At 41.8% G+C, this 14,860-nt stretch overlaps 1 protein-coding gene across 5 annotated transcripts in view; it reads right to left on the bottom strand.

Moving 5' to 3' along the window:
• ADAM23 (ADAM metallopeptidase domain 23) overlaps nucleotides 1–14,860 on the bottom strand; it is a 401,035-nt gene that overhangs the window by 350,031 nt on the left and 36,144 nt on the right. For all 5 annotated transcript variants that reach the window (XR_011314664.1, XM_069733684.1, XM_069733681.1 and 2 more), the window contains exon 3: nucleotides 1,896–1,972. Coding sequence is in view for 4 of the 5 variants with exons in the window: in XM_069733684.1 (XP_069589785.1) it covers nucleotides 1,896–1,972 (77 nt within the window). In the remaining variant the exon portion in view is untranslated. The remainder of the gene's footprint in view (nucleotides 1–1,895; nucleotides 1,973–14,860) is intronic.

Here is a 14,860-nt window from a genome sequence, read left to right as displayed (position 1 = left end):
TATGTCTCGAGCAGTGTTGCTCTACTACATAGTAGCTCAGAGACATATGTCTCGAGAAGTGTTGCACCACTACATAGTAGCTCAGAGACATATGTCTCGAGCAGTGTTGCTCCAGTACATAGTAGCTCAGAGACATATGTCTCGAGAAGTGTTGCTCCATTACATAGTAGCTCAGAGACATATGTCTCGAGCAGTGTTGCTCCACTACATAGTAGCTCAGAGACATATGTCTCGAGCAGTGTTGCTCCACTACATAGTAGCTCAGAGACATATGTCTCGAGAAGTGTTGCACCACTACATAGTAGCTCAGAGACATATGTCTCGAGCAGTGTTGCTCCAGTACATAGTAGCTCAGAGACATATGTCTCGAGCAGTGTTGCTCCACTACATAGTAGGTCAGAGACATATGTCTCGAGCAGTGTTGCTCGACTACATAGTAGGTCAGAGACATATGTCTCGAGCAGTGTTACTCCACTACATAGTAGCTCAGAGACATATGTCTCGAGAAGTGTTGCTCCACTACATAGTAGCTCAGAGACATATGTCTCGAGCAGTGTTGCTCCACTACATAGTAGCTCAGAGACATATGTCTCGAGCAGGGTCGCTCTACTACATAGTAGCTCAGAGACATGTGTCTCGAGCAGTGTTGCTCCCCTACATAGTAGCTCAGAGACATATGTCTCGAGCAGTGTTGCTCCACTACATAGTAGCTCAGAGACATATGTCTCGAGCAGTGTCGCTCTACTACATAGTAGCTCAGAGACATGTGTCTCGAGCAGTGTTGCTCCCCTACATAGTAGCTCAGAGACATATGTCTCAAGCAGTGTTGCTCCACTACATGGTAGCTCAGAGACATACCGTATGTCTCGAGCAGTGTTTCTTCAGGCTGCAACCCGTCCTTAAAAGGGGTATTCCCATCTGCAAAATCCTATCCCAACATGTAGTAGGTGTAGTAAAAATAATATTAGCAAATATCTCCAAATAGAAATGTAGTATAGTTTTAAAGATTCGCTATGTCACTTACCCTATGTGCAGAGCATTGAAGTAGATTAGGTATCCATGGTTATGACCACTCATATAGTGACAGTTAGTTAGTTAGGACCATGGATACCTAAGCTACTGAAATGCCCTGCACATGGGGTAAGCAATATAGCAAATCAGAAGAACTATCCTACATTTCTAATTGGAGATATTTGCTATTATTATTATAGCTACTACATTTTGGGATAGTATCTTGGGAATACCCCTGTAAGTGTGCTTAAGGGTACCCTTGAATTAATTTTCCGAGAACCTATTTAAGTTAATTCAGAACAACTTTATTTTGTTTAGGTAAATGACAAATAAGCGATTTCTAATGCAGGATGGATAGCATTTTAAGTTACAGAAATGATAAATTAATGTGTCATTTTTGGTGGGAAATCTAGCTGCAGGATCTCCAAAGATCTAATCATTGTGACTTGGTCAAAGTGATGTATCAAAACATTTTATTTTCTTCTACCACTATATTTCAATATTAAGATATACGGTATGTATTGTGATTGCTATACAGGAATCTATGTACTTGATCCATGAGAAAAAGCCTTTGAAAAATGAAAATAATGTTTTTTGCCATGCTTTCTTTTAAATAACTCCTTTATTTCTAAAGTGATATTCAGACCTGAATTCCCCTGCATTTGACACATTCAGAAGTGTTCAGGTAAGCAAATTCTGTGAAACATATCATGTGTAGTTCCTCTTCCCCTTCATGGATAACAGGGTTCGATAAGAAAAAGCCCAGAAAACTAAGTTTAAACAAATGTATAACGTAAATGATTTGTTTTCACTGATGAAAACTGTGATAACTTGAAATAAAACTGATATAACTACATGCTCCATTCACAGATTTGTACACTTACTTATTCAATGACAGGTCAAGGATAAACTTGGAACCAAAGGCCTCTATCTGGAAACTAGTTTGGGCAAGATGCACAGCCTGAAAGTGAAAAGAAATACAACATCATAATTTGCATGTAATAAACATAAAACATTTAAAAGAAACTAGTCATGAGATTAAAATCATTTTAGATTTATGCCATTTCTTTTTGTAATTACCAATTCATCACTTCAATACTATTACATATGAGACAGCCAGTCTATGATGTATGCTACATTACCCCTCCATTACATCCAAAAGCGTCCTCTTATATGCAATTGAAACCTTTTCTTGGTTTCCTAACCAGTAAACTACTGACCAAGCACGTACTCCCCCAGCATAGAAGCTTGCCTTCTTTACAGCATTCTAACCATTAGTCCAATGGAACGTCACCAGCCGGAATGTAGCATGTTGATGCCATGGTTTATACCTAATGGGTTATTTCCATCTCCAAAATCCTATTCCAATATGCAGTAGGTGTAATAATAATAATGAAGAATAATAATAATAATATTACATTGGCAAATACCTCCGATTAGAAATGTAGTGTAGTTCTTCTGATTCGCTATGTTGCTTACCCCAAGCACAGGGTATTGCAGTAGCTTACGTATCTATGGTTACGACCATTCATATAGTGACAATTAGTTAGTTAGGACCATGGATACCGAAGCTACTGAAATGCCCTGCACATGGGCTAAAGCGACATAGTGAATCAGAAAAACTATACTACATATCTAATTGGAGGTACTGTATTGTTCGGACCTTAGACGCACCCCAAATTTTCAGGAGGAAAATAGGGGAAAAAATGTAATGCATCAAATGGGGGTCCGTCTTACAGGTCGAATTCAACTTACCGGCAGAGGGTCGGCAGCATTGGTGGATGGGGGGGTCACAGGAGGTGTTTGGGGGAGCCGAGACTTTCAGTCCATTTTTTTGGGCTGAAAGTCCCCCTCTCGGCTTATACTCAAGTCATACCCAGGGGTCGGCAGGGGAGGGAGAGCGGCGGCTGTCTAATTATATTCACCTACTCCTGGCGCGGTCCCTGCGCGTCCCTGCTTCTTCCAGCACTGCAGCTTCTTCCTGTACCACTCATTACAGTAATGAATATGCGGCTCCACCTCCCATAGAGGGAGGGTAACTGTGACCGCTCAATACAGGCAGAAAATGCAGCGCCGGAAGAAGCAGGGACGTGCAGGGACCATGCCAGGAGTAGGTGAGTATATGGGGAGGGGAGCGCTGAGCGATATTCACCGCTCCTCGTTCTGGTGCGGCTCCGTCTTCAGCGTCCTCTGGCTGTGATGCTCACGTCAGAGGGCGCGGTGACGTGGTCAGTGCGCGCCCTCTGCGTGAACGTCAGTGCTGAAGAAGGAGCTGCACCGGAACGAGGAGCGGTGAATATTGCAAGTGTCGGGGGTCCTGAGCGACGAGAGGTGAGTATGTGATTTTTTTTTTTTTTATCGCAGCAAAAGCATATGGGGCAAGTGACTATATGGATGATCTTATGGGGCCATAACACTTGTGCAGCACTATATAGGGCAAATATCTCTATGGGCATCTTATGGGGCCCTTATTACCCTTTATGCAGGATTATATGGGGCATATTTTAATATGGAGCATCTAATGGGGCCCATCAAACTTTATGGAGCATTATATGGGGCTCCTGATTCAATATGGATATTCAAAAACAATCCTAAAAAGACACAAAATACCGCGCTAAGAAATGCCACACTGCGGAAGCTACTAGTAAGTGTAGGTACCCTAATGGGGTACCTACACTTACTAGTAGCTTCCGCAGTGTGGCATTTCTTAGCACGGTATTTTGTGTCTTTTTAGGATTGTTTATTTAATAGGCAGGGGTCGGCACAACCCCTGTCTAAATACCAGCTGCTTCTGCTTTCTCTTTTTAGACCTATATTAGTGCAGCGCCAGTGTGGTTACTGGTTGAGGATATTCAAAAACACTTTACCTACTGATGTCTCAATTAATTTTACTTTTATTGGTATCTATTTTTACTTTTGAAATTTACCGGTAGCTGCTGCATTTTCCACCCTAGGCTTATACTCGAGTCATTAAGTCTTCCCAGTTTTTTGTGGCAAAATTAGGGGGGTCGGCTTATACTCGGGTCGGCTTATACTCGAGTATATACGGTAACTTAATTTTTGGAGACATGTCCTGGGATCTGATGAAACTAAAATTTAATTTTTGGGGCATAATCGCCATCGTTACATTTGGAAGAAAAAGGGAGAAGTTTGGAAGCCTAAGAACACCATCCTAACTGTGAAACACAGGGGTGCATCATGTTGTGGGGTTGTTTTGCTACAAGAGGGACTGGTGCACTTCACAAAATAGATGGCATCATGAGAAAAGAAGATTATGTGGCAATACTGAAGCAACATCTCAAGACATCAGCCAGGAAGTTAAAGCTTTGGCGGAAATGGGTCTTCCAAATGGAAAATGACAAAGAAGCATACTGCCAAAATGGTAACAAAGTGGCTTAAGGATAACAAAGTCAATGTTTTGGAGCAGCCATCACAAAGCCCTGACCTCAGTCCTATTGAAAATGTATGGGCACAGCTGAAAAGGCAGGTGGGAGCAAGGCGACCTACAGACCAGGATCAGTTACACCAGTTTTGTCAGGAGGAATGGACCCAAATTCCGACCAACTATTGTGAGAAGCTTGTGGAAGGATATCCCAAATGTTTGACCCAAGTCATTCAGTTTAAGGGCAATGGTACCAAATACTAATGTAAACTTTTGACTTTGCAATAAGTAATAAAAATGCCTTAAAACATCATCTCTCATTATTCTGGCCATTGGCAAGTATTAATAATTATGGTAATCCTAGTTGCCCTAAAACGGGAAAGGTTTATTCTGATTTCATGTCCGATATTGAGAAGAACATGTGGACTATATTACGGATATGCCAGGTATTCAATAAAACACAAATGTAATGTGGAAGTAAATGTTAATGTACAATTCCACAAACTGCTGCCTAGAGTGGTTAGGAGCCTCTAGGCTTACATTATACTTATCAGGATTGAGTTCTACAATACACAGTTCCAAGAGGCCGATGGGTCACCGCCAAATGACAGTTCTAAAAAAGTGTCTCAAGTTCTTGATGATAGCCAACTACCAAGAACTATACACAGTTTACGACATATGCAGCAGCAAACAATAGTTCTGCGTTAGAAGAAAGGGTTTGTGTTAAATCTGAATATGTGTTACCAAACTTGAACACAATACACTAAACAAGATATCTGATTAATATAGTATATAATATCCAACATACATGCACACATGCATATTAAAAGGAGAGGGGAAATGGGAAATCAAGGCTATGACAAGGAATAGGAAAACATGATAAAACATTGCGTTGCGCAGTCGGATTGTTGGAGAAACTATCCTCAGACCCCCATTACAATACCTGGGTGGCTCAGCTGAACATGCATGTTATTTCCATCAGGCAGACATATTCACACCACTCATCAGCCTGACTTGTCCAATCTATTCTCTTCCTACAGATCCTGGATTCATCAAAGGTCACAAATAAAGGTTTATAGCTGACTCAGATTAAAACTTATTTACTATGATGTTTGACAGATTAAAACATCACTATTATTAATGGTTATAATAATAACGGCGTTGAAAACTAAATTTCCGAGTACTAAAAAATACTCGGAGGACCCCTGAGCGTGCTTGGGAAATCTCGAGTAATGAGTATATTCGCTCATCACTAGTATTAAAGCATATTACAGCATCATCCTAGGACTTTTGATTGAAGCACTCACTGTCATCATGATGTGGATTTATAAAAAAAACCTCATGTATATGACCAGCGTTAGAAGAACAAGTGATTACATAGCCACAAAATAGGGGATAACTTTTAGATTGCCGGGGGTTCCCACTGATCATCAGCGCGAAACGATCGTAGTCCTGCTCTTTCTCCCCGCACCGCTGATCTCTCCCAGCCGCCTCTCCTTACTATGTCCGTTGTTACGTTATGATGAATAAAGGACTTTGATTCGCAATCTACCTGGGTGAGTGCCGCATTTTCCTTTTTCTCTTTGGATATTTGTTCACTGCTTTTTATGCTGAGCACCACCCGAACATTGCAGACTATATACTGCTATAGGAGTCTTGCAGTGGAATCCTCAGGCTGCGGCTACACCGCCTGCTGCGATAACACCTAGTGCCGTTCATATTTTGTGCTTTTTAAAAAAATATAATACATGTTTTCTGAAAAAATGGACAAAAACAGTACAAATGCAGAAAAAAGTTTGCTATTTTCCTATAGTCTTGTAGATAACATCTGGTTGTAGAGAACAGATCTGGTAATACTGTCGCTGTGGAGTCATTTACTGGTATACTTACCACTGTATACAGAATAGCGGTCACCTCAAAGCTTAGCCTCTTACATGTACTTATGAATGCAATTTTTCATGCACTTTTACGCCAAGGACAGGAATGACTACAAAAAGGAGATTTATTTATTATTTCTGCTAAACAATCCCTTCTTTTATGATCTGCATGGATTTAGCTAGAGAGGCTGCCTAACAAAAGACCCCGACAACTGCATCGAAACTGCATGAGTGAAGGCGGCCCAAGGGATTGTCGTTCTGCCACACTCTCCTTCCTACAATACATTTACAGCATTTTATAGCATTTCCCTGATTAATTTCAAAAATAATATTTAGATTTTCTTGCATATAACGATACAGGTGTACAGAGGGTGAAATAAGTATTCAACACGTCCCCAATTTTACAAGTAAATATATTTCTAATGGTGCTATTGAGATGAAATTGTCCCCAGATGTTGGTAACAACCCGTCCAATGCACACAGGCAAAGAAATCAAAGCATAGATGGCCATAAATGTGTACTAATGTGAAATGACACAGCGAAAACGTATCTAGGTAAGTGGCCAAGCTGGGACTACAGGGTGGTCGTTTATGTAGGGAGCACGCTGTACACTATCAAATTGAAAATCTGGTCTTGAGAACAGGGAGGATTTTTAATAATTAAATCAAACAACTTTTTGATCCCAAAAATATCATTGTGCTATGCTACAACTATCAAAATCCAAAACAGCCACTATTCATTCTTATCAAGAAAGAAATGACCAACCGCACAATACCCATGTATATTCAAAATTAATCAGTTTCATTAAATACAAAAATTAATTTAAAACATCAACAATTACCGGTAACTTAAAAGGAATTACTTCTAATGTGAGGAACACAATTGCAAGGAATATCTACATAAAAACCTACAGCATTCATAATATGCAGTGGAGATACAAATTAACGGAGTTACCGAAAAAGAATATCACCAAAGTTACATGGCAAGGGATTCTAATTCAAAGGTCTATATACTGTATGGGGAATTGGCTGTAATATATCCTGTGCTATGTATACAATATCAAACCAATTGGTTAAATTAGCACTATAATAACCCTTGTGGCTGCCATCCTAATCCCCCATGTAAGGAAAATCCTTATATGCCCAACTCGCTAAAGCTCAATTTTGCAATTATGACTTACATAGTGTGTGGTATCCGTGCCGCATTCCTCCACCCCGACGCGCGTTTCGTCCACACTTCTTTAGGGGGTGTCAGGATTTTTAATAAGGGGTAAAATGCAAAGTTACTTGATTTTACAAACAATTTGCTTATTTTGCCTATTTATAAATTTGAGACAACCCCTTTCAAGCAATCTACTATATAATTGTCTAAGGGTCACTTCCGTCTGTATGTCCTTCTGTCACGGTTATTCATTCGCTGGTTGGTGTCGCCAGCTCCCTGTCATGGCTGCCGCGACCAATCAGCGGCGGGCACAGTCCAGAAGAAAATGGCCGCTCCTTACTCCCCTGTTGTGAAAGGCAATTCAGTACTACAATGGACATAGCGGTCAGAGCACATACAGTGATCTGACAATAACCCAAAATCATAGAACGAGCTCTGAGACGTGGGAACTCTGCAGACCGCAATCCCTAATCCTCTCCAAACAACACTAGAGGCAGCCGTGGATTGCGCCTAACTCTGCCTATGCAACTCGGCACAGCCTGAGAAACTAACTAGCCTGAAGATAGAAAATAAGCCTACCTTGCCTCAGAGAAATACCCCAAAGGAAAAGGCAGCCCCCCACATATAATGACTGTGAGTTAAGATGAAAAGACAAACGTAGAGATGAAATAGATTCAGCAAAGTGAGGCCCAACTTTCTTAACAGATCGAGGATAGAAAAGGTAACTTTGCGGTCTACACAAAACCCTAAAGAAAACCACGCAAAGGGGGCAAAAAGACCCTCCGTACCGAACTAACGGCACGGAGGTACACCCTTTGCGTCCCAGAGCTTCCAGCAACAAATTAGACAAGCTGGACAGAAAAAATAGCAAACAAAATAGCAAGAAGAACTTAGCTATGCAGAGCAGCAGGCCACAGGAATGATCCAGGAAAAAACAAGTCCAACACTGGAACATTGACAGGAAGCCAGGATCAAAGCATTAGGTGGAGTTAAGTAGAGAAGCACCTAACGACCTCACCAGATCACCTGAGGGAGGAAACTCAGAAGCCGCAGTACCACTTCCCTCCACCAACAGAAGCTCACAGAGAGAATCAGCCGAAGTACCACTTGTGACTACAGGAGGGAGCTCTGCCACAGAATTCACAACACTCCCCGCAATCAGTGCCTGTCGCCCGCATACTCCCCTCCGGTCACCGCTAACACAGGGTTAATGCCGCGGGTAACGCACTCCGTTACCGCCGCTATTAACCCTGTGTCTCCCCAACTTTTTACTATTGACGCTGCCTATGCGGCATCCAATAGTAAAAAATGTAATGTTAAAAATAATTTTAAAAAACCTGCTATACTCACCCTCTGTAGTCCGCTGAGTCGCTCGCGCCGGCCGCCATCTTCCGTTGCAGGTTCCGGTGGCAAAGATGGTATGGGAGAAGGACCTGCCATGACGTCACGGTCATGTGACCGCGACGTCATCACAGGCCCTGCGCGCCTGCGCTAGAAAGACCTGCCATGACGTCACGGTCATCACAGGTCCTGCGCTCATACCAACTCTGGGACCGGAAGCTGCCGTGGACCACAAGGGGCCCTCGAAAGGTGAGTATAAGTTTATTTTTTATTTTTTAAACTGTGACAAACCTGGCTGGGCAATATACTACGTAGCTGGGCAATATACTACGTGACTGGGCAATATACTATGTGGCTCTGTGCTGTATACTACTTCGCTGTGCAATATACCACGTGGCTCTGTGCAGTATACTACGTCACTGGGCAATATACTACGTAACTGGGCAATATACTACATAACTGGCCAAGATACTACGTGGCTCTGTGCTGTATACTACGTTGCTGTGCAATATACTATGTGGCTCTGCTGTATACTACGTCACTGGACAATATACTACGTAACTGGGCAATATACTACGTGGCTCTGTGCTGTATACTACGTAACTGGGCAATATACTATGTCACTGGGCAATATACTATGTTGCTGTGCAATATACTACATCACTAGGCAATATACTACGTAACTGGGCAATATACTACGTGGCTGCGCAATATACGTCACTGGGCGATATACTACGTGGTTGGGCAATATACTACGTGACCGGGCAATATACTACGTGACTGCAATATACTAGGTGGCTGGGCAATATACTACGTAGCTGGGCAATATACTACGTCACTGGGCAATATACTACGTCACTGGGCAATATACTACATGGCTGGGCAATATACTATGTGGTTGGGCAATATACTACGTGACTGGGCAATATACTACGTCACTGGGCAATATACTACGTGGCAGGGCAATATACTACATGGTTGGACAATATACTACGTGGTTGGGCAATATACTACGTGGCTGGGCAATATACTACGTGGCTGGGCAATATACTACGTGACTGGGCAATATACTACGTGACTGGGCAATATACTACGTGACTGGGCAATATACTACGTGGCTGGGCAATATACTACGTGGCTGGGCAATATACTACGTGGGCTGTGCAATATACTACGTGACTGGGCAATATACTACGTGGGCTGTGCAATATACTACGTGGACATGCATATTCTAGAATACCCAATGCGTTAGAATCAGGCCACCATCTAGTGTATGAATAAATAGACAACTGGCTGTCACTAGTTGGGGTGTATGTTCATGTACAGACTGTTCATGTACAGACTGAAACTATGCAATCATTTCTCCCCGTATTGTATCACATTATGTAGGGACACACATCTTTGACACTCACTTTTTCATACATTTTTAGGAGTAAAAACAGTCTACACATCATTGAAATAAAACCTTTCGGTGGTTATTACTCTTGCACGCCCAATACTTTTTATATTAGGTAAATCCATGGAAATGTGTGTCTAATGTAGAGTAAGTACAGTAATACACCACTGATCGCCATCTTCTCTGGTTTCCAGGGCCGCTCCGGCCCACTTCTCGCAAGACTTCTATTCCGACTCTCCGGATCACACTGGTGTGTATCTGGGAACCGGAAAGCGCTTATCAATATAAGCCATTGCGGCCTCCTTTTGATGCTCCATAGTCTTATAATGTAAGGGCTCATTCACACGACTTTATTTTCGGTCCAAGAGCTGTCCATGAAAAAAGAGACCGAACTCAGACCAATGTTATTCAATGGGGCAGTGCCGATTAGTGATTATTTTCACTGACTGAATCTGCATATGAAAAATAAAAATCACGGAATGCACTAGCTTCTTCCATAAATTGGAAGAGACTTACTCATTCAAGTCTATTGGTGTGCAAAAAAATAGGATGTCATATGGAACTACAGTAAAGCATCCGATTTTTACCGATACATTGCAATTCTGTAACATAGGAACCTGTAAATGGTCTTGTAAATTAATAATTGCTGCTGCTGTAAAAAATGGATTGTATACAAATGACAAGTGAGAAAAAAAGTCTGAGTCTTCTGGTTTTAGGATCATTATCCTTTGTAGAAGTCATCCTCTATTCAACTACAGCTTTTTTACAGATGGTGTTATGTTTGCATCAAGAATTTGTTGAAATTGAATTGAATTAATTGAATCCATTTTTCCCCCTACCTGCAAAATGTTCCATGTCCCATTGGCTGCAATACAACACCAAAGCATGATTGATCCACCCCCATGCTTAATGGTTGGCGAGATGTTATTTTCCTGAAATTCTGTGTCCTTTTTTCTCCACACATACATTTGGGTAATTGTGGCCAAAGATTTCTATTTTAACCTTATCAGTCAACAGGACTTTTCCAAAATGCATCAGGCTTGTTTAGATGTTCTTTTGAATATTTCTGACTCTGAATTGTATGCTGAGCATGAAGGAGAGGTAAAACAATGTACCATAACTCCAGAGTCTCTTAAATCTTTCTGAAGGTCTTTTGTAGTCAAACGGGGGTCCTGATTTGCCTCTATAGCAATCCTACGAGCTGCTCTCACTGTAACTTTTGCTTGGTCTTCAAGACCTTATCTTTATCCCTACTGTTCCTGTTAACTGCCATTTCTTAAACCCTTTCTGACCTCAGACGGGATAGTACGTCCGAGGTCAGAACCCCCACTTTGATGCAGGCTCCGGCGGGAAATGTCAGCTTTTGTACAGCTGACATGTGCCCACAATAGCGGCGGTTGGAATCGCGATCCACCCGCCGCTATTAACTAGTTAAATGCCGCTGCCAAATGCTGACAGCAGCATTTAACTAGCGCTTCCGGTCATCGGGCCGGAAATGCGCATATCGCCGACCCCCTGTCACATGATCGAGGGTCAGCGATGCGTCGGCATGACAACCAGAGGTCTATTGAAGACCTCTATGGTTGTTGATGCTGGATTGCTGTGAGCGACACTCTGTGGTTGGCGCTCATAGCAATGTAGGAATTCTAATACATAGGAGCGATCTGAGCATCGCTCCTATGTAGCAGAGCCGATAAGGCTATGCCAGCTTCTAGCCTCCTATGAAGGCTATTGAGGCATAGCAAAAGTTAAAAAAAAGTTTTAAAAAATATCAAAAAAATTTAAAAAATAAGAGTTTAAATCACCCCCTTTCGCCCCATTCAAAATAAAACAACAACAAAAAAATCAAATATAAACATATTTAGTATCGCCGCATTCAGAATCGCCCGATCTATCAATAAAAAAAGGATTAAACTGATCTCTAAACGGCGTAGCGAAAAAAAAATCAAAATGCCAGAATTACATTTTTTTGGTTGCCGCAACATTGCATTAAAATGCAATAACGGGCGTTCAAAAGAACATATCTGCACCAAAATGGTATCATTTAAAACGTCAACTCGGCACGCAAAAAATAAGCCCTCACTCAACCCCAGATCACCCCGAAAATGGAGACGTATCGGAAAATTGTGCAATTTTTTTTTTAACCAAGTTTGGAATTTTTTTTACCACTTAGGTAAAAAATAACCTAGACAGGTTTGGTGTCTATGAACTCGTAATGACCTGGAGAATCAAAATGGCAGCTCAGTTTTAGCATTTATTGCACCTAGTAAAAAAGCCAAACAAAAAACAAGTATGGGATTGCACTTTTTTGCAATTTCACGGCACTTGGAATTTATTTCCCATTTTCTAATTCACAACAGGCTAAAACCAATGTTGTCGCTCAAAAGTAAATCTTGTCTCACAAAAAATAAGCTTTCACATGGCCATATTGGCAGAAAAATAAAAAATCTATGGCTCTGGGAAGGAGGGGAGCGAAAAACGAAAACGCAAAACCGAAAAAAGCTGGGGTCATGAAGGGGTTAATTACATTTCAATCTGAGGAAAGGGCAAATTGAAAACGCTTTGCTATCTTCTTAAAGCCTTCTCCTGCTTTGTGAGCCTTCAACATTTTCATTTTTAGAGTGTTCGGCAGCTGCTTAGAAGAACCCATGCCTGCTATCTTTTGGCACAAGGTTAGAGGAAGCTGGGTTTTTATAAAGTTGGGAAATTTGCATCACTTGGCTTTTTCTAATGATGATAGTGAACAAGCCATAACCCTATTAGGCCAATTAAGGTCTGAAACCTTCGTCAAAGTTATCTGAGCACACAAATCTCCAAAGGTGGCCCATTTTCCTTTCTGCAATTTTAAAAAAGTAAAAAATGATAATATTTTTTTTTGCCTAAAATATAAAGGAAATGTGCCATCTTTAAATTTAGGCCTTTCAAAAATCATTTAATCGTCAATGTACTTAACTGTTCACAGCAACAGTAATTTTGACCAGGGGTGCCCAAACTTTTACATGCCATTATACACACTTACACTGCATTGCATGCACAATTACACAGGTGTTGCAAATAAAAAGTCTATATTGGGATTAGAGTTGAGCGACTTTTACTTTTTTCGGATCGAGTCGGGTTTCGCGAAACCCGACTTTGTCAAAAGTCCGATCGGGTGAAATCGGCCTATTATTGCGAAAAGTCGGGGGCCGACTGAAACACGAAACCCAATGCAAGTCAATGGGGAATCAAAGTCGGCAGTGAATGGAGGACAGGAAAACACCTACAGTGCCCATTGTAATGCCAAAAACATCAATTCTTATTACTTAAGCTTGTCAATCTTAATTTACTTTATAATAATAGTTAGGCATTGAAAACTGGGGGTCATTTGGCTAAAGTTGTGGGGGGGTAGGGCTGGCTCAAGATTTTCGTGGGCCCAGGAAACGCGGAATACGTCACGGCGGTGGAGCAGGGAGAGGTAAGTATTTCAACTTTGCAAGTGCTGTGATCCAGAGCAAGCAGGGGGGGCCACTCATTGGCACTGGCAAAGGGTCCCTCATAGTACGGCGGTGTGTTTGATGGCGGGTGGTGCCTCCCACTGGAAGAGACACTTTTGCGTACAATGAGGGGCCCTGTGCCAGTGATGTCACCAACCAGTATGTGTCCCTACCTGATGAAGGAACCTGCACTTTCATCTGTACCTTCCTCTTTGCTCCTGTGTAAGGTGCTATAGTATGCGGGAAGGGGAACTTGACTTTCAGCAGGGTTTCAGATTCTGGCTATCTAGAGTGCAAGGGGAATGTAGTGGTTTGGGTCAATGTACCAGCAGACTTATCTAGCAGTGGCTGGGCAATGGGTAGGATGAGGAGGAAACACAGATATAGGCCCAAATAATAAAGTAGGCTAAATGCAGTTCAAAATTGGTAACAGGACTAAACAGGCGGCATTGCTTTGTTCAGTGGAGGACAACTGTAATGAGTGGCGCAGACACAGTTAGTAAGCCCAAATACTAAAGTAGGCTAAATGCAGTTCAAAATTGGTAACAGGACTAAATGGGCGGCATTGCTTTGTTCAGTGGAGGACAACTGTAATGAGTGGCAGACACAGTTAATAGGCCCAAATACTAAATTAGGCTAAATGCAGTTCAAAATTGGTAACAGGACTAAACAGGCGGCATTGCTTTGTTCAGTGGAGGACAACTGTAATGAGTGGCAGACACAGTTAGCAAGCCCAAATACTGAAGTAGGCTAAATGCAGTTCAAAATTGGTAACAGGACTAAACGGGCGACATTGCTTTGTTCAGTGGAGGACAACTGTAATGAGTGGCAGACACAGTTAGTAGGCCCAAATACTAAAGGCCCTGTGCATAAAACAACACAATGTAAGTGACAGAAAGTGGCTGGCTGACATACGACAAACTAACAGGACTGCAGTATATCCACTTTGTGAGAATTTGTATCTCACTTATTTTTGGGGAGACTGAACCAAAATTCAGGCCCAGTGTATATAACAACGCAATCTAAGCGCCAGAAAGTGGCTGGCTGACATACGACAAACTAACAGGACTGCAGTAGATCCACTTTGTGAGAATTTGAATCTCACTTTTTTGGGGGGAGACTGAACCCAAACTCAAGCCCAGTATATATAACAACGCAATCTAAGTGGCAGAAAGTGTCTGGCTGACATACGACAAACTAACAGGACTGCAGTATATCC

This window comes from Ranitomeya imitator, chromosome 7 (genome assembly GCF_032444005.1).
Source record: "Ranitomeya imitator isolate aRanImi1 chromosome 7, aRanImi1.pri, whole genome shotgun sequence".
Lineage (NCBI taxonomy): Eukaryota > Metazoa > Chordata > Amphibia > Anura > Dendrobatidae > Ranitomeya > Ranitomeya imitator.
Note: the sequence above shows the minus strand (reverse complement) of the source record. Positions and strands in the feature narration are given on the sequence as shown.